The 21,537-nt window shown below is 33.0% G+C and overlaps 1 protein-coding gene across 2 annotated transcripts; it reads right to left on the bottom strand.

Moving 5' to 3' along the window:
- Positions 1-164: 164 nt before the first annotated feature.
- On the bottom strand, positions 165-15,305 carry LOC148842438 (clathrin interactor EPSIN 1-like). 2 transcript variants are annotated; one of them, XM_088956619.1, is made up of 12 exons: positions 15,042-15,305; positions 14,853-14,901; positions 14,683-14,734; positions 12,776-12,855; positions 12,572-12,650; positions 11,973-12,056; positions 11,706-11,851; positions 11,348-11,602; positions 9,397-9,560; positions 7,589-7,785; positions 2,218-2,614; positions 165-660 (listed from the first exon to the last, which is right to left on the bottom strand). In XM_088956619.1, the coding sequence occupies exons 2-12, from the start codon at positions 14,891-14,893 to the stop codon at positions 449-451; spliced, it is 1,707 nt and encodes a 568-aa protein (XP_088812745.1). In that variant the 5' UTR covers positions 14,894-14,901; positions 15,042-15,305; the 3' UTR covers positions 165-448. The 2 variants fall into 2 exon arrangements, with proteins under 2 accessions (XP_088812745.1, XP_088812746.1); XM_088956620.1 differs by having other exon boundaries at positions 14,879-15,163.
- Positions 15,306-21,537: the final 6,232 nt, after the last annotated feature.

Genomic DNA, 21,537 nt, shown 5'->3' on the forward strand with positions numbered 1-21,537 from the left:
AGCAGCTAATCAATCAGGTTATCTAGCGGGATTTCCCAAATGACCAAACAATCTTATAGGTTCCAAGCTAGATTAATTCGAGCTCAAAAGAATTATCTGAATTCTTTTCCTCACCTGTTAGCTTGGGTGAGGCCCTAAGAATTGTCTCACTGTTCAAAAACCCATTTTTAGCTTTCTTTCGCCAACAATTTTCCGGCCAGCATCACATTCCTTATGAAAAGGTTTGCTCTGGATCCAGTTAACACTTAACAGTTACAAATGGAGTGTTAGGGAGAAAATAGCTCTCCCAAATGCAACCTAACATGAAAAGAATAATATCATCATACAGTAAACTAAAGAACAATATGGACTTATGGAGCGCGCCAAGGAACCAATACCTGGACACCTTGAGCAAATGCTTGAAGAATATTCAAGGCAATGCAAAGAAATCAAGGAAAGAAGAAACTCATTACTTGAAGCTACCAAACTGTTGTTGGTCGAGTGATGAAAATATGTCATTTCCAGTTGTTCCTGTCGAAGTAAACCCAGATATACCCAGACCTGACCCCACCCCCATGGCTTTTCCCATGTAAGCTGAAGTTGGTGATCCCTTTTCCTTCTCATCCAATCCATCACTGAGGTCTCCCACAATTCCAACCTCCGCTAGAGATACCATTTTGGCTGTAGATTGACCACAAAGAAACAAAAACCAAGTTAGTACAATAATATGTTGTAGCCTAATTCCACGACTGCAAGATCAATTTCAAGAATCTTCACACAACCATGCATGTCATTGGATCTTCTGAATTCTTGCACGTTTTTCTTTCCTTCTACTGTTATTAACTTTTCCATGCATGTCATTGGATCTTCTGTTATTTCAAGTTGAATCTGCATTGAATGTTTGCTAAGCGAAAAGAATACATTTCCATAATATCTTCCTCTCAAAGGGCAAAAGAACAATTCCGGTAAAACATAAAAATAAGAGTGATCAGTATTTGAAACATGTTCCTATATTTATTAAAATCCAAATAACTTGAGCTTAACAAGATTCTAACAGATTACAGAATGCAAGCATAAAGAAATACGATATAACATCCTACATTCCTACCCTAAAGGTATATTCTTTGGCAACTGCTAATTTATGTATTCCAACAAACATTGCCACTTGTAACCAGACAGTGTCACCCCTAATCCAACCAATATCCTAATCCATAGTAATTGGTGCACTCTCAAGTTAGCTTCCATTTAATCATGAACTGCAATTAATGTTTTATTGATGTGTGACATAAACCCCTCACTTCCAAGACATTGGAGTTAAGAAACATACACAACAGCCATAGGCAGACATTCCATTAAAAAAAAAAGCAGAACCCTTTCTGCTAGTGCATTAGCAACATTGTTTGCTTATCTTGGTATCCACCTGAATGGGCAGTTTAAGTTAGAAGCCATTACTTTTGCATCTCTAAGCAAACAATACTTCAATAGTTTCATCAATTAAAACAATGTCACCAGAAAACAGCATGCACCATGGGACCTCTTGAACATGTTCAGTCAATTCGTCTATGACCAGTGCAAATTAATAAGGGCTAAGTGCTGGACCTTGGTGAAGATTCATCATGACTATAAAATCTGATGTCTCTCCCAAGGTATTTTGGCATTAGTTGTTGCACCCTCATACAATCCTTAATTAGGTCTATGTACCTAGGGATCCATCTCTTTTCCAAGACCCACCATATCATCTCTTTGGAAACTCTATCATACGCTTGCTCTAGATCAATGAACAGCATATGAAATCTTCCAAATAGGTACATAAGACCACAGAATTTCTTCTTTTATGGTATATATGCCTTAATTTTAAAGACCAAATCTGGTAGCAAGATACACCAAGCATTTTTCATGATGCATATCATATTCATGCAATAATAACTTACAAATTTAGATAAATGGAAATAGATGAGTAAGGTTCACCTACAGAGTTGATGGTTCAATTGATAGATTATTTCAATTGGTGCTTTACAGTTCACAACATTTCAACAGCCCAACAAGGTCTTTTCCAATTTCCTTCAGTTGATATTATGAAATGCATATGATGGTACTTTGGCAATTTATTTATTTTTTGGTCAGAACCAAAATCATGCAATCTAGTCATTAATGATAATTGATATTCAACAAAATGCAAAAGAAATAGATGTTACTAATAAAAGAAAAAAATACAATAAATGGGAGAGAAAAACTTACGAGCAGAAATAGTCAGGTCAATCAGTCCACGGCTCAGGGAATCTGCCCAAATTTCAGACTTGACCTGAAAAGTATCCTTCTTGGGTGGAGGCTTGGATTCTATTGGTCGCTCTTGGTCTTGGTTAAGCTTATTAAGGTCTCCACCATTAGCAGAGTTTATTGTTGACTCAGTAGAGAGTTGAGCAGAATGAAAAGTGAATTCACCAGAGAGATTGGATCCATCAAAACTGTTTAGGGGCATTGCAGCAAATGGATCAATACTGTTGGAGTTCTCTGGTTCAGATTGTAGAGTCCTGTTTTCCATCTGTGAATCTGGACCAGGAGCAGAAAAAAGGTCTACTGTTGAAGAAAATGCAGAAGAAAAGGAAGGCTGAGAAGGAAATGGATCAAAGTTGGCCTGTACGAGTGGACAGAAATGGGAAAATGTCACACATAGAAAGCTTCCACTTTAAACTGATTAATATAATTAAACAATGCATTTGCTCAAGATGGTTGAAGTCCAATGACCTATCAAAATAACTAACAAAATATCATTACAAGTGGCTAAAACAAAGAGCTTTATTAAAAAAACATTATGGAGTTTCTCATTCATAAGCAAAGTGCATGAACTTTTCATCTGGTAAACACCCAGGGAAGCCAATGTTCTTCTAAGATAGAAGCATATCAGGGCAAGGGCAAACATCCTAGCCACTTAATGGTTATGATCATCCCAGTATCTTTGTATCTTTCAGATGGTGAAAGATTTAAATATATATTTGCAAAAATATAGATGGTAAAGCATTAATGACTCTCATTTCATCATTTAGAATAAAGTATTAGTTAGCCGTTTACAAAGAAATGTGTTGTTACTATGGGGAAATGCACTCTATGATGGACTAATTAAGTTGCTCTTTCACTAAAGAAATAATTTTTATTTTATTCCACAAAGCTCATAAAGATCAAATGAAAATTCAAAGTTCAGAATTTTATGTAGATAAACAGCCCAAAGGAACAAGGAAATGACAACAACCAAGTTGAACCCATCAAGTCCTAACTATTACTAGAATATAGCATCTCAAGTTTAATAACAAAGTGGGCAGATGCCAAAGATATAAAACACTCCTTGGCTTTTCTATTTGTTGCAATTAAATACCCTGTGTAGTTCCAAAGAGTGTTGCCACATTTCATTAATTCTGAAGACTTTTTTGGTGAATAAAAATCAATGATTTAAAATGCAGAGGTGTGGTGTGAAGCATTCCACTACCTGGAGGTGTGAGGCATGGCTCAGAACACTAGAGCCATAATCCTCATGTAAAAGGCATTTGAGGTGTATGCCTCACACACCTGAAGTGCGCACCTTGGGGCATTTTGAATGTGCCTCGCCTGGTGTCATGATTCCAGGCGTGTATGCCTCAAACACCTTTTAAAACATTGATAAAAATCTTTCATTCAACATACGAAACAGAACAACCAAAACCACAGGAAGGCAACAGACAGAAAGACAAGGAAAAACAAAAAACAAAAAAGAACACGGAAAAGGAAACATAATCTAACTCTCATCAGGAGGATTTTTGTCCTCAGGCCACATTTAGAGCTTCAACAAGAAAAATAGGTGGTTCACTACACCAACATCCTTCCTCTATATGGCCTGGTGCTGCATTTCAAGAGCAACACTATTTTCCTTTCTGTCAACATAAGAGAACCATGTGTGATACCAACATCCTTCCTCTATATAGCCTGGTGCTGTATTTCAAGAGAAGCACTATTTTCCTTTCTGTCAACATAAGAAAACCATGTGTGTGATACAAAATGTCCTTGATGACTAGCGGTGGCAATTGGGCGGGTTGGGTTGGGTTTCGTTTGGGTTGAGCTTCAACCCAACCCATCTAACCCGCCAACCCATTAATGACCCGGTTATATAAAATTAAATGGGTTGGATTCAACCCAATCCAACCCGCCCAAACCCATTAATCTTATATTTATGAACTTAAAAAACAAACTCTCTCTCTCTTAAATAAGTTGGCCATAGCTTGGTGGTGATTGTAGTTACTATTTACACAAGTGGTGAAGGTTCAAATCACATTACATGCATGTTATTTTTACACAAGCGGAGAAGCCATTTGGACCGGACCATATCAGGCTTGTGCACGGGTTTTGGACCGGACCATATCAGTTACTATTTACACAACTGGTGAAGGTTCAAATCACATTACATGCATGTCGGTCCGGATTCAGGTCGAATTGTGTGGATATTGGTCGGTCGGACGGTCCAGATCGAGCAAAGCACGCGGACACCGAATCGTCCCACCCGAAACCGTTTCAGATTTGAGTCAAGCCGGATAGTCTTGTGTCAGGTCGGATAGGGCTGCGTGAATGGTGGTTGGACCGGACGACCCAAACCGAGCAGAGCAAGCAGTACCAAACCATCCCGTTCAGGGTCCATTTCAGATTCGGGTCAACCCGGAGCGGTATTACAGTATATGCTAGGTCGGGTCAGACCACGTTCAATTGGTCTGAACTCAGGTCAAATTAATTTGGATTTATGTTGGGTGAAGTGTGTTGATTCAAGACAAAACTAAATTTAGTCAATAATTAATAGAAAATTAATGCATTAATTATAAATTATTTAATTCAGATGAAGAAAATTTAGAAAAAGGCTAAGGAATTAGTACTTATGTCAGTAATGGTTAACCCAATGGTTATCCACAACCCAACCCATTTAAATGGGCGGGTTGGGTGATGGGTTGATTACACAACCCGCCAAGTAAATGGGCGAGTTGGGTGGGTTCAGCGGGTTGGGTGAAAAATTGCCACCCCTATTGATGACAAAAAAACATTCACTAGTCAGTACTTCTCTATTTTTTATAGTAAAAGCAAATTAATTAAAAGAAAAAAAGAGGAAGATATCATCAAGGTAAAGGGAACACTTATAAAGCTTCCCTCAAAAACATGACAACTCCCTCCAAAATTACTCATGCCCTCCTAATCAACCCAGACAAAAACCCATCCTACAAATTCACCACTCTTAAAATACTTCAAGATAGCTAGTTTAACAAAAGACCTGCAAATCTTCAACCCAACCACATAGAAGGTGTTATAATTTGGTCTGCCTTTGAGTTCTGTTAGTCTGATAACAGCCAAGAAGAAAGAGGAAGAAAGAAAGAAGAAAGAGGAAGAAAGAAAGAAGAAAGAGAGAGAGAAAGGAGGAGAAAAGGAGAGAAGAAAAGTCTGGTTCGAATTAGGGAAAAGTTACTCTCCCATTCGGCCAGACATGTTTTTATATTATTAATATAATGGAAAAGACACATGTGCCCTTATTTAAGTGATGGACACTAGTTCTAATATAATATTATAGATCAGCAACCTCACCATAAGTATAAAGACAGAAATACCCCTACACTAACAGAAGGAAAAAAAAAATTATGCTCTCACTTCATACCTGTCAACTAAGAGTGAAAAGGATGTGTTCTGTCTTGAACCATGCCCAGAAATATTTAACTTATATATGAGATAATACAATGTTATGGAAAGGACAGTTATGTCCTTGTCTTACAAGAAATAATAAAACAAAAGATAGTGTACATAAGTTACAACATAAAAGGGTGGTCCCAAGGGCCAAAAAAGGAAAGGAGATGTAAGAGACAGATCAGTCTATATACCAAATGCCAATATCAACTTAATAAAAATTAAACTTTCCTGCACACTTCCTTCTGAGAACGGATTGAAAATTCCACCCCTCCCCAAAATTTATCCACCATCTCTTCCAGACCTCCAAAGCACCAACAAATCCCTCACCCTAATTGATCATCTCATTCTCTTCATGTTGCTGAATAAAAAGTTAGAAACCAGCAATGAGCTGGTGTGTTTTTAATTCTTGTTCTTTAACGAACTTCATGAAAACTTTTCTGGCACTTTTTTATTATTTTTGAAAAGAAATGAATGTATGGATGTGCATTGTGTTGCTGTATCAGAACCAAATTACAACAGTCCCAAATAACCAAAGGACTGTACAAGAAAGCTATACAAAAAGATCACGTCATCACTTAATCCCATCTACACAAAAAGAGTTTCTTTCAAGAAAAATAAATTGTAAGGTATTCTTTAGTTTATGCAAATCTAGACAAGAGAATAGCAAAAGTTCTAGCATTCTTCTTATATTCCTCTTCTAACTGAGCTTTCTTTTCAAAAGTTCTAGCATTCCTCTTCACCTATACTGACCAACAAACATCAAAAGGGGCTCCAAACCACCTTCCCTCTTATATTCAAGCCTCTCAATTTCTATCACTGGAAACAAGCTTCAACTGATTCTGGACAACAGTCTTCCACTCCAAAAATTCCTCTTACCCATGTCCAACAGCTTCTTGAGAATCTTCAATGCAAGAACACATGGTTCACTGTTTCATCTCATTCATTGCACAACACACAACCACTACTGCCCACCACCATACCCTACCTTATCAAGTTATCCTTCGTCAAACATCTATGATCTATAAGGTAGCTGTTCAAACTAGGACTATAATCTTTGATGGGACTGCTGAGTACCAAATATTTGCAGCAGGGAATGTGCTTGGCCTGTATCCTCCATCTTCTTTTAAAAAAGACCTTGATGTAAACAACTCAGAAGTTTTCCACTTCCAAACACTTCTATCCTCCAGTGAGGGTTTGGAACTATATTTTTTTATTTTGACAATAGTTCCATCACCTGAGAAACCTCTCAATAATTGGGATTTCTTCTAAAAGTGGGTTGCCATACCACTGCCCCATCTTGAGCTACAGCATAAAGTTGAGGAAAAAGGTCCTGAAAGCTTCTTATGAACTTCCAGCTTCATTCTTCACTGCCTAAATAGAATATTCCCAACTTCTTAGTGACTTCTTTTTCTTATATGTGTGTGTGTGTACCAAGATGATGAATACCAAACTCCTCTTGGAGGGTTCTAACCCCCCCCCCCCAAAAAAAAAAAAATAATAATAAAATCTTGGAGGAAATAGAGGCATTTTTGTAAGATGGGTTTGTTTTAATCCGGTATTCTTGTGTTTTGGCTTATTTAAGCAATCAAAAGTATTGAAGTATTGGAATAAAGTGAAGAGAGAGAGGTCCTATTCTAGTTTTCCCAATAGTGGATTGATCTCTTCATCTCCCATGATCTAGACTGCCAAGACAAAACCATGTTAAACTTTCTCTCTTGTTCTTTTTATTTTTACTTTCGGGCTTGTTATCTTCTCCACTCCAAGCTGACAACTCCAACATCAAAAAGAACTTCAAAACCTATGGATGAAGCATTACCCAATAATAGTTACCACATGTGTTAAATAAAACACTGGAGTTCAATTTGAAAATTGATGCATGTGTAGACTAACAAGATTGCCAGGGGTGATATGGACATATTCTTACCTGAAACTGAGGGACTGCCCCTGCCTCTACATGAGGTGTGGCTGACACAAAAGTTGCATTTGAAAACAAATCAACCTCTTCTGTGGCATTGTTATTCACAGTACCTGTTTCGGTTGGACCAGATGTTGGTGTATCCATGAGGTCAATTAAATTTTCACCAAACAAATCCGCCAGCTTAACACTTGTAGCAGCTAACCCTGTTACATAAAACAAACATTTTAAGATATGCAATATTAAAATCATCTATATGGTGTATCCTATTGATGGTTATATGCTCTAAAAAGTTATATTAGTTTAATATCATTGCATAAGAAAGAATAATTTATAAAATTTAGATGTCTCCAAAAATTTGTCTATTTGATTGTTAGCAATCAAAAAATTTATTGATTAAGACTTGATAGTAAAAATATATTGTATTTTACAACAGAGGGATAGAGGCATAGAGCCCCGAATTAGTTATGCTAGTTAATGCTACCTGACCCCCAATATTTCAGTTTATATCACCCACTCTCATACAGATCCCCAAAAGAGTTGCCTTCTGTTCACCCCGTGTTTTTCCAATAAATCTGCTAACCTATTGGCTGATCTTTAAACCCATTTGAAAATAGAGTGCTGTTCCCTGGCCAAGTCACTTCCCTCATAATCTACTTTATGTTTTTTGATAGATAACAGTAAAAACTTTTTATTACTTAAAAAGAAATGTTGATACAACGAGGTACATAAAGTGGTTAGCTGAGGCTAACAACTTTGAAGACCAGATCCCCAATACACATTCTCCCTTCCCACCCCTGGCCTTTCCAACCCATCTTCCAGTTCGTTAGCAGCTCTATGTAGTATGTACCCATTTTACAATTGTTCCCAACTCGTATTAACTGCTTCATTTTTTTATAGTATGTTGGTATTACCATGGTCCATCCTAATTAACCATTAGCCACCCGGTTACAAGTTCTGAGTCACCTTCAACAATAATATTCTTGAAGTTCATTGACTTAGCCCCTCTGAGACCTTGAAGAACTGCCCATGCTTCTGCCCTGGTGGAGTTGTGGTTGGTATTCTTCAACCATCATAAAATAACTATAACCACATTACTTAAGAGAGCTGCCCAACCTCAACCCATGTAGGACAGATAGTAGTTCTGTTCATTTTTAATTCCCAAAAGTTCAAGAACAAGTTTTACCAACAAAAACATTAAGTGTTCATACATACTCACACTTGTATGAATAAAAAATGCCCTCTCCTACCACATAAAAGGAACTAAGATGAACCTACATTTTACAACATATTTATATTGATCAAATATTCTATTTCATTTCTTTAGACCCAATCATACTTATATTCTTCTTTAGAGACCCATGTTTTTTTCTCACTTCTAAAAACTCGAGGGATAGAATCACAAGAACATGTAGCAGTTTTCATGTACATGAATAGCATCAATACAATGCCACTGGTTCTCTTTAATTTCTTTTTTTATTGGTATCCTCCTTTTTCTTCTTTTCTTTTCTTTTCTTTTCTTTTCTTGTATTTCTCAAACATTTTAGTCAAGATATCAACTGCAAGTAATATACAGTTCAACTATCATGTTCTAGGTCCTGTTTCCATGTAAAAATCTTGAAAGCCTGTGTGGCTAGATAAACATTTAGCATAATAGTATGTCAACATAAAATATGCCAGACACAAAATATTAGCAATACCAATCCCAACAGGAAAAAAACGAGGGTACAGGAAAAGAATATACATCAGGTCATCTCCAGTGCCATGCCAATAGAATAATAAATACACATTTCTGGACTGAATTAACAAATTTTTACCAGTGGTGGAGGTTCCCCGGGGATCAAAGTCATCAAAATCATCATCAGGATAACTCAGAGGTGCATTTGAACTTTGGGAGGGAAGAGGACCATAGTTATCATCAGAATGGCTTAACTTTGAATCTGAACTTGAAGTACTGGGTGGTGGAGCATCTTGGCCCTTACTACATAATCAACAATCTGGAATCAGCAAAATAACAGCTATTGGCATGGAAACTTAAACAAAAATAACCATTCATTAACATTTGTGCACAGTCAAAGTCAATATATTATCTAAATTGCAAAACATAGGAGGACAAACAAGTGAATAGATCATTAATCTAAGAAATGATTGCCTCTGCCTTTGTTAGAACTTAAAGGTAAGCAATTTTGGGTTCAGAAATAAAAGATCATAACATCTCAAACTGCAACGGTGCGATGTAGCAAAGTTACATTGCAAACTAGTAGATTGTGCTAATGTGAGATCTTTTCAACAACTGTATATATATATATATATATATATATTAAAAAGGAAATATGATTACAAAGAGACAATGCTGAGAGAGTGTCAAGGATACAAACATAAACCATGACACTCATGATATCAACCCCTAACCCAATAAATCAAAACAATCTTAAAAAACTACTAACCAAAAATGCATAAGGAATCCTGGAAATTTTGGGATTGGAGGTGTGTTCAGAAGGCATGATGGGACCATAATTACAATTTTCTCAGGGCCCATTGGCGTTGGGAATCCCATGAGGGCAGAACTCTTGGCAGTATTGCAAGGACCAACGCTGGGGAAGAATATTAACTATAGTAACATTGTGGTGGAAGTGGACTTCAAGGTAATAGTGGGCTGGCTTAGAGACAATAGTGCAGGAATGTGGCGATATAGATATCTGTTAAGGGAGGTTAGATATTGGCAGATGAGATAAATTTCACCTTTAACTGCATTCCAAGATGTGCTAATAGTCTGTTTATTATAGGAGAAAGAGGGAAATAAGTAACAGTTTCCTCTCTCCAAAAATTAGAAGGGAGAATATGCTAAGAAGATAAACTAGAGGAGCTGTCCTGTGGGAAGAAAGGAATGCATGGATATTCAAGGAAGAGAGTCATACAGTTGAAGCCTTAACCGAAAACATTATGACTAATGTAGCCCACTGGGTCAAAATAATATCACTCTAATTCATTTACAATGGATGATATCATAAGAAACTGGCCGCAGGCTGCTAATTCTTCCACATCAAGAACCATAGCAATAAGCATGTAGTCCTCCCCCACCAAATTATATAAAACTGAATTTTAACGGTTGCAGCTTGGGTAACCCAGGTTTGGAAGGAGCAGAGGTTGTTTTTGGAAACTGTGAAAGGGAAGTTTTATCAATATATTCAGGACCTATAGGCCAAGGTAACTCAATCAAGGCGGAGTTGATGGCATTACTGCAGGGGTTGAAATTAAAGAAGCCACAGAACTACAACAACCTATTGGTGGAAGGAGATTCTCACACAGCCATAGGGTGGATGATGAATAACAGCAAACGACCTTTGTGCCATATGCACCCCATTAGATAGGGAACAAGGCTAGAAAGGCAAATGAGAGTTATATTCAGCCGGACTAGACAGAAAATAGGATGGCGGATGCATTATCTAGACAAGGGGCTCACAGGGACCAAATGTTTTCAGAAAGTATTGATAGGGGATCTGCAAACTCTGCATCCTAGCAAAAGAAAAAGGCTATGGGATTAGGAGCTTGGCTCCCCTATGTAATATTGGGGTGAATTTGCAAAACCAATGCTGTAAATAGATTTTTTATCCAAAACTAATAAAATGTTCAAGTTACCCACCAAAAAAATCATTAATGATAAAACTTCATTGCTGAAAAGAGAGGAGAATATAAAACGAAATATGGACATATAAACTAGTTATGATACATTATAGGCAATTAGGCCTGCAATATAACTGTGCAGACCTGCCATAGCAAGAAGTTCCCTTCTTCATATCGGTTCCTTTATCATCATTGGCAATGCCACTATGCGGCTTATTGTGACTACCCTTTCCATACTCTTTCTCTAGTCGCTCTTTATCTCTATAAGTATCCTTGGACATTTCCCCTTCTTTTCTGTTACTTGGACCTCCATATCGGTCATTATGATTGAAGCCACTACTATCATATGAGGTTGAACTTGACTTGTATGTTATTCCAGATGATGAAAGTCCAAAAAACCTAGAGATAATGATAAGTGCTTAGCTCATTCATTGACTCTGAACTGAAAATAAAAATAGGGAACAAAATGAAGTTCAATTAAAAAAACAACAAATGAACTCACTTATCACGATTTGCAGCAGCTTTATTTCTAACTCCTTGTATTTTATCCTTGTCATTCAAAAGAGTCACAATGGTTTCAGACCTCTTTCTTACATTGATTCCCATATCTTTACCATTAGGCTCAACATATTCAAAACCTGAGAGAGACTTTAAAAATAGAAGGCAAAACAGAGAAAACCAAAATTATCAGAGATATTCATATTTAACTGACTATGAATTATATTTGAAAAATGTAAGAGTTGCAAATATAAAAAAGAAGATCCCTTACTGTAATTTGAAAGGTATGTTCAATTATGTCATCAAGTGCACGTTCAGACCCATGTGCCACCAAATACTCAATAACTGCCAATGCCTGATAAAGAAAATGCCATCAGAAATGGAAAACAGATAAGAAAGAGAAGGGGTAAAGAAAAAGGTTGGGAAAATGAAATAGAAACCTATGATCTACTTATGCAGATACCAATACAGACACGGATATGGGAAACAAGGATATGACTTTCTTCTTCCTAAGATATGGTATAAATATCCCATTTCATATGCTTTTATCATTGCTTTGATATCTAGATTTTGAAGTTAAGTGTCATTTCTCAATACTAATATCTTGCAAATTTCAATTCAATTTATGGCATATATATGTTTTTTATGGTTTATTTGACCAAATATACACTAACTTACATGTTTATAGGTTTTAACATTATATAGTATACTGCAGAATTGTCCATGCAGATTGTATCAAATACTTTTCAGGTCTAACACCAGTACACAAAGCATTTGCAGCTATCAAGGTATCATAAATATGAGGTTCAAACTGGAACTCTAATGTGATTGAAGAAAAACACGTTAACTAATTGAAATAGGAGTGTCTACCTTGTAGACATGACGCCAGTTTCGACCAGTATCAGATAATCTTGTCCATAAAACATTCATAATCATCTGGCATTCAGTGCTGCATGATGACATGATATGTATGACACAACATCTTTCATTTTAAGGAACAAAGTTCAGTAAAAAAAGGGGGAAAAAAAAAGAATGAGCACAGAATTAACAAGAAAGATATTTAAATTAGCTTACAATTTTTTGGTGGCCTGTGCTATCTCTGCCAAAACAGATCCATGAGGACCCCAAGGTTCATCGCTTGTTGCATCTAGAACCTGTCATGAGTAATAAAGAAACTGTCATAAATTGAACCAAATGATGTAAAGTAAGATGAAGTGAAAATGCTATATTTATCCCACTGTAATGAAGTGCAATCAGATTTCAGTGCTAAAAATTCTAATTTTTGGCAGTGACCTTTTAACTTGAGTGTTACCATTTCAATATTTCCTCATACAATGATATCATCAGTCTCATAAATGAATTGGCCCTGCTCTCCATATTCTTTTAATGCTTAACCTTTTCAGAAACTTGAATAAAATGAATTAAGCCAAAGAAACATTATGTATGTTGAATCTCACTGAATGGAAGGGCCAACTTGAATATACATACCTAAAAGCTTTGAACTACAAATCAACATATTCAACAAGACATAAATTGAGTTCCATGAGATTAAAAAATCTAGGTTTTTTTTGCGACTTATGAAAACCTTTTGTTCAAGATTTCAGCATCTGTTGATAAAAAAAAATGACAAGATGGCTCCAAGATCAGATTGCATTGATGCCAACATAAGCTAATTCAAAGCCAAGTTCTTAAACCTAACCTAACTGAATATGAAATTTTGTTTTCTTTACAATTTCATTTCTATCCAAATCGCTTTCTTTGTTCATTTATTCACTTATAAGTATTGCTTTTACTGTAATCAGCAATAAGTGAGTATTTAGAAAGTTTACGAAATTTAGTTCAAGTCCAGCTGAAGTCAGATTTATTAATCAAAGTATCAAACTTTACATACCATGTAGTTTCTATTATCAGCCAGTAAGTCAATAATTGAGCATGTTACTGCCTAGTCCTCAAGCATTTTTGGGTATTAAAAGAAAATACTGTGATGAAATGCAAAGTATTTCAATGGAAAATATATTGAAGCCTTTATTTGCAGTGCTTTGGCATTATGTACAACAGCATGATTTAGGGTGGTGCAGGGCTATCATCTCCCCATATACGAAATTGTTTCTTGTTAAATAAAGCTTAGATCCCTCAACGTTCTCTTTTCTTTATCATGATCTCATCATTCTCTAACTTTTTTTGAGGTGCAAGAAGTCCATACCATCATCGCCTAGCTTAAATTTTAGCCAACAGGAATGCAACCTAGATGGGGTTTTCCTGTATTAGTATCACATATTCACATGTCTTATAGTGTACTCAACCACAGGCTGATCCTTTTCTATTTCCCAACAAATTCAACCAGGAGATATTATAGAGGTGATACTCCTTTTACTTATATCCATGAAAATAATGTAACTCTAGTCCAAATCATCTTCTCTCTTCCTCCTCCCTATTCTGTTTTCCAGCTTCAACAATTCATTTAGAAGAATTCACCAGAGACTCAACCATCTATGAATAAATAACAATAACAGTGATGATGAATAACAACACAACAACAAAAACCGCATCTCTCTCTTTTTCAGTGGGGTTTCATTAAGCTAAGATTCCACGTTTTCAAATGCTTCAAATCCAACGTTGAAAATAATCCTACCGATTAAACACAAGACACTATCAACTAACTGCATCCATCTCCCTCTGGATACTGAAAGAACATACCCGTATCTAAGAAGCGTATCGACCAAATGGATGTAAAAAAGAAATGTTGGCATCGGTTGAATAATATACCCAATCCTCAAGGTAGCAAGTTAAAAATTCCACGACAAGCAGATACAATGATCCCACCACTGAACAAGGTAAATGTTAAACAACCATAACCCATGACCACAGTTTAAATGCATAACAGTGTCAAATTTTGCAGAGACAATTAAATGTCGAAGCCAAGAAATCCCTCCCTCGTGCATAAACAATTAATGGCATCTGTATTCGGTCATGATTCTTGCCTTCTGTTCGATCTCAGCAACTTTTAGGATTTTCAAATTCACCTCCCTCTTTCTGCAGAAACCGAAACCAAAAATAAACAAAATCAGTTTTTTTTTTTCTTTTTTCTGCAACAATCAATCTTCAATAGAACAGTTTTGAAAGAAACGTGTGAAAATGTTCCAGAGCTCACATTCCTCGGATAGTTTGGTCAATAACCTTCATGAAATCCATGGCGGAATCTGCAGAGGGAAATTTGTGAAGAAGTGCAATTCAGCTTGTTCAATAAAAAGATTCGCTAGTTCTGATCGATTCTATAGGGAATTGGATATCGTTTGTTGTTTGGGTAGAAATTGGACATCGATAAGAGGAATTTGATCACCTTATGTTAAAAGGTAAAGGTGTGCCTTGAAGGGTCGATCCAGCCAAAAGAGGAAATTTTCCTTTTCAATTTTTTGGTAACAGAAATTTTCAGATCTTATGAGTTGCATTGCAGGAGAACATATGGTTTGCATCAAGTTTCAAAGATATATATAATGTTTCATTGGCACAGGGTGAGATTCAATGTACATCTATAATGTTTCTTACTCAAAGATTCAAAGTTTATGAAAAGTGAAGCATTGAGAGAATCATTCATGAACCTGATGGTATCATTGTACGTGGAAATATGGATATAACACTCAAATCAAAAGGTCACTGCTGAAAATTATCATTTTTAACAGGGTTGTCGGGTCGGGTCGATTTTGGGACAGGGTGCACCAGTCCCAACCACATTATACTGGCATCAGTAATTAATTTTTCTAGAAGATATTTATAATTATCTATGTCTCGATTTATCTATAATCTATAATTTATAATGCTGATATTTGCCTTTGAGTTACATTTATAATGCTCATAATCGATTTTGAGATTTTTTTTTCATATTTTTTAGATATTTGATAGTTAAGATACAAAACTAAAAATTAACAAAAATAACAATATGATTATAAATAAATTTACATGTTTGTAGCAAATAATAATAATAATTAGTATTATTATTGTTATTATTATTATTATTATTATTATTATTATTATTATTATTATTATTATTAAATTTTGTATTCTATTTTTATCATAAATAAAAATGACTTTTATTTTAACAATTTTTTATTTAATATGATGAATATATATAACATTATAAATGTTCTCAAATGTTTTAGACAAAATTCTATGCATTTTTATCATCTTTTTTAAATATCTATTATTCAATTCTGATATCATGGGTTTCTTTGAAAAGTTGGATCATTGACCCATCATCTAGATAAGAAAATAGTTTTGCTTTCAGATTAATTTTAAATTAAGGAAAATTATAGTTAGAGTTGGTTGTTGTACATTTAAAATTAGGCTATAAGTTGGTCTAGAAACCAACAAAACTCTAATAATCGGCTCTACATGTCAAATTATAAAAACTTAATCATGTCGTCAAAGGCTTATATGGTTGTTACCAACATGGGACTCTTAATCTATGTTGGACACAAGAAAAAACTTATACTGAAATTACCCTTTAATGTTGGGTGATTGGAAAAAAAAAAAAAAAAAAGGTTTTTAGTCTCTCTCTCTCTCTCTCTCATAGTTGTTTCTCTTTGTTCAATGATTGTGTGATTTGAAAATAAATAAAAATGCTTTTTGGTTTTGTATTTACGTTCTCTCTATCAATTTCTCTCATTCTCTCTCCACCTATCGTTCTCTCTCAATCTCTCCCATTTTTTTTCTTGGTCGTTCTCTCCTTCTCCCTTAATTTCTATCATTCTCCTTCAGTTTCTCTCCCATTTCCTTTATCGTTCTTCTTTTTTTTTTTCTTAGATACTTATATGGTATTAATCGGGTCGTATAAAAGTACATGAGACCAACTTGGTATGGTTCAAAAATCATTACACCAATTTAATAAAAATTCACAAGAAACTTTTGACTATTAAATTTACACCAACTTGGTAGAAATTTATAAATTGATTGTACAAGTGGTTGGTCCCTTTAATTCTTTTATATGGTTTGGTTAATATTGTATAAGTTTGTAAGAAAAAAAAAAGAACGAGAGAGGGAGTGGGAGAAAGACTGAGGAGAACGATAAAGATTGAGGGAGAATGAGATATTGACTGAGAGGAAGAGTGAGAGAGAGAGAGAGAGAGAGAGAGAGAGAGAGAGAGAGAGGATTTTAATTTGACTATAGACCGAAGCTGAGAGAGTGGGAGAGACAGAGGGAGCGGGAGAGAAACTGAAAACATATTTTCAATATAGGCTTTTTGCTATGTCCAACATGGATTAAGAGTCTCATGTTGGCAACAATCACATAAGCCTCCAGTGACATGGCGAGGGCTTTTATAATTTGAAATGTAGAGCCAATTCTCAAAGTCTTATTTATTTCTAAACCAACTTACAACCTAATTTTAAATGTATAGTTTTGACTATTTTTAAATTATATATTTCATTTACATTATATAAAATAATTTTTACTTATCACACTTTATTTTTGTTTGTCTATAATATAATGTTACCCAAACCACTATCCCATCACCCAAAAAGAAAAATAGTTTGATTTCTAAGTTGACATTAAATATTGTATTACATTTTTATCATTGATAAATTTATTTCTTATGTATAATATTTATTTGTGTTCAATATAATGTATGCATAATATTAGAGATGTACCCAATATTTTATTTTTTATAAATATAACATTAGTTATGTGCCCAATTTTTTTTATCTTTTTTTATTTTTGTGATTCTTTGTATTTTCTATTTTTTAAAATTTTATTATTTGACTATGACATGATTTCATTTCTTGGTAGATTTTAAATTTGGCATTCATTTTCATCATTAATAAAAATACTTCTTACAATTCATACTTATTTATTTTATTATTTAATTATGGCATTATTTATTAATCCATTTGACTTCAAATGGTCGAATTGCTTGCCCACCACTAGGAGAGAAGAAAATGGTTTTGTTTTCAAATTACTTTTCAAAATATTTATTTTTATACTATTAAAAATAATATTATGGATTTAACTACAAGAATTTAATGATGAAAAAAAATCTTCAATATAGGATTTAATAAGAGAGAACATAAAAATATTTTTACGTCGAATTAGTTTAAAATTTTACATTCCATTTCCATCATTAATAAAAACATTTCTTACTTATCATGCTTATTATTGTTTAATGTGTATGTTAAAAATGTTACCATTTTTTTATTTTCTTTTTTTTCATTTTATTATTTAATCGTGGCAACATGGATTGACCCATCTGACCCACAATGGTTTAATTTCTTACCACCACCTAGATGAAAACACTATTTTTTTCTAGGTAGATTTTAAAAGTATAAGCTTTTATGTTATTAAAACTATTAATTTATCAGGTATGGATTTAATTAATAGAACTTAATGATGATAAGAAACAAAAATGACTTAAATATACGATTCAATGAACATGAATGCAAGCATATAACTTAAAATGTGGGATTTAATGAGAGGGAATTGAATGCACTGAATCTTAAAATCACCTCTTTTCAACTCATTTAATATCATTAACCTATTACCCTATTTTCCCTCATTTTTTATAATAAATTTCAATATAAATGGGTAAATTTTGTCCAAAAAATTCCAAAAATATTCTTGAGGTCATTCATGCTTTTTAAAGTAACACACACACACACACACACACACACACACACACACACACACACACACAAAAAGTAGAGCTTGCCATGTCAACAGTCCTCTCATTGGTACTCAAACCAAGCAATTCTAGAGGGGTGCAAGATTCCCTTTAGAAGCACAAGGAGTTGCCACCTAACATGGCTTATCTCCTTTTTTTTCCTTTCATTTTTATTAGGAAACTAACTATCCCCATTTTCTCATAAATTATCTCTATCTCTCCATAAATCCTATTTATCGCTTAAATTATCTCTAATTCTTATTTATCCTCTCCCCACTCTTTATCTAGAGAAAGTTTTAATTAAAACATTTAACAATAATTAAATAGTATAATGAAATTGTGTTAATAACTTTAAAATATTTATTAAAAACACAAAAAAAAATTATAATAGGTTTAATAATATTCATATTATTAATAACTTTGTATTTTATGAAATTCATAATGAAATTATGTAATAACAATATAAATTATAATTTTATGGATTATTCGATTAGTTTAATAACTAAGTAATATTTTAAAACATAAATAAAAATTATTTAAATAATAAAATATTAAAAATAGCTAAATAATTATGTAACAAAATATTTAAAATTGTATAATAACTTTGAAGAAATAAAGTTTAAATAACAAAAAATATTAAATATTTTACACATTATTTACATATTTAACTATTGAAATATTTAACATAACTAAATTTTAAATAGTTAAAATAATTTTAATAGATTTCATAACTTTTGAATTAATAATAATTTTATATTTTACAAAATTAATAAAGAAGTTATAGAATAAAATTAACTTATAATTTCATGGATTATTAAACTTAATAAACAATTAATATTTTAAAAATTTAAACAATGATATTATTTATATTATTAAATAATACTATAAATAAATAAAAATTAAATACTTTAAATATCAAAATATTAATAACTAAATCATATCTTATATATCATTTCAAAAACAAAAAATAGATTAAATAACAAAATCATGTTATAACTTAAAAGATATATATCAAAAGCACAAAAGTAATTATAACTAGCGAGGCCCCATGCAATGCATGGGATGTGGCACCCCTTCCTATCCCTTGCCCTTGTAGTGAAGACACTCTACACCATCCTTGCCTCATCCCTGGTGGTGGGGCAGGTTGGAGGTGAGGCACCCACTCCCCGTAGGGATAGGGAATCCCAAAATTTTCCCCACCTCGAGGCAACCACCTAAAAATAATTTACTTTGTGGACATTTTACAAATAGGATTATGGGAATTTGGGGTATTTTAGGAATTGGATTATGACAATTTGGGGTATTTTATAAATGAAATTGTGGGATCCTAGGATTATAAGAATATGAGGAAAAACTTAAAGATATTTTAAAGTCAATATTAAATCTACTGATATTTTACTAATTTCCCATCGGGTTTGGGGAATTATATGTAAACCCCATCCCTTCCCTGTCATTGATTTGGAGCAAAAATATTTTCCCCATCCCACCATGTTTCTTCCCATCTCTATTTAAGATTCAAGAAAACGTGTCCCGTTTTGGGTGGGATAGGGGTTTTTTTTTGTTTTATATACTATTTTTTAATAATTATCTATGTTTTATATAATATTTTTAAATAAATTTTAAATGTTTTCAGTATAAAAAATTGAATGCTAAATCATATTTTAAACACTATTTAAAAAAATAGATTAAATAACAAAATTCTATAGTAACTTTAATAAGAATATAAAATATAAATAAATGAAAAAAATAAATATTATTAAAATAGTGGAACTATTAATTAATTTATAGGTATTAAAGCTTTTTATTAATTTATGTATTGCATTTTTTTTATAAATATGTTTTCAGCAATTATGTATTTTTTCTATAAATTTTCAATAATTATGGGAGATTAAACTATTGTTATTTATTTGTGGTTAGACTATTAATTTAGTCAAAATTAAGAGTGTTCACTAGGCAATTCAATTTAGTTGGAGATTGTTTGGCTAGCCAAGTCAGGTTAGGGAGTTGGTGACTCAAAACTGACCAACCATTAGTTAAAACTAACCATTGGTTAATTAATAAATGTTCAATTTTTTAATGTTTAGCATATTTTACATTAATCATTGTACTTTAATAAATTTTCATTAAATTTGTACAACAATTATTTATTCATAAAATATATTACTAATTGGCGTAATCTACTAATTTTTATATAATCAATAATTATAGTTAACAATTATCAAATAATTCAGGTCAACTCTTTAACTATTAATCCATAATTTTTTTAATTAAACAATAATTAAAAAGTTATAAAATTAATCTACAAAAAAATTCTTCAAAACTATTTAAATAATAGTCCATTATTATTATTCAACTAAATAATTATTAAAAAGTTTAGAAAAATTAAATTAGGAAGTTAATCTAAACAGAAATTGTTTCATACTTATTTGAATAACCACCCATTATTATTATTTTAATAGATAATTATGAAATAATTTAGAAAAATTATTAAATCTATCCACGCTGGTCTAGACCACTTGGTTGACTTCAACCATACTTGGTTTTACATCAATTAAGAAAAAATGTTTTACTTTTAATTAAAATTAATGTAATTTACCGTAATTACATTAATTTGCTTTAATTATATTACATTGATTAATAATAAATAATTTAAGCTTAAAAAGTAAATAATTTACATTAATTTATTGTTATTGTAAATAACTAATTTACTATACATTTTTGCTAATCAACAACAATTTCAATAATTTTTGGAAATTATCATAAAGTACTATAATTTATTATTATTTAATTTACTATTAGTTAATTAGTTATATAAATTTATTAAAATTGTGGAGATGGAAAATTTTCTTGTAAAACTAAGGCCATACCCTGCCCCACCCCGAATGGGGCAAGTTTTTTCAAATTTTAAATAGGGATGGGGACAGGGAAAATATTTTTGCTCCAAATCAGGGATGGGGTTTGCATATAATTCCCCAACCCTGATGGTAAATTAGTTAAATATCAATAGATTTAATATTGCTTTTTAAAATATCTCTAAGTTTTTCTCATATTCTTATAATCCTAGGATCCCACAATTCCATTTATAAAATACCCCCAAATTGTCATAATCCAATTCTTAAAATACCCCCAAATTCACATAATCCTATTTGTAAAATATCCACAAATTAGATTATTTTTAGGTGGTTG

Source organism: Nelumbo lutea, chromosome 8, assembly GCF_056320005.1.
Source record: "Nelumbo lutea isolate HS-2025 chromosome 8, American lotus-T2T, whole genome shotgun sequence".
In the NCBI taxonomy this organism is placed as follows: Eukaryota; Viridiplantae; Streptophyta; class Magnoliopsida; order Proteales; family Nelumbonaceae; genus Nelumbo; species Nelumbo lutea.

Excerpts from the sequence above, each read along its gene's own strand:
- LOC148842438 (XM_088956619.1), bottom strand. The coding sequence starts at position 14,893 with ATGGATTTCATGAAGGTTATTGACCAAACTATCCGAGGAAT. Across the intron at positions 14,735-14,852 it reads GACCAAACTATCCGAGGAAT|AAAGAGGGAGGTGAATTTGA; the intron begins GTGAGCTCTGGA and ends CGGTTTCTGCAG. Across the intron at positions 12,651-12,775 it reads GCACAGGCCACCAAAAAATT|CACTGAATGCCAGATGATTA; the intron begins GTAAGCTAATTT and ends GTCATCATGCAG.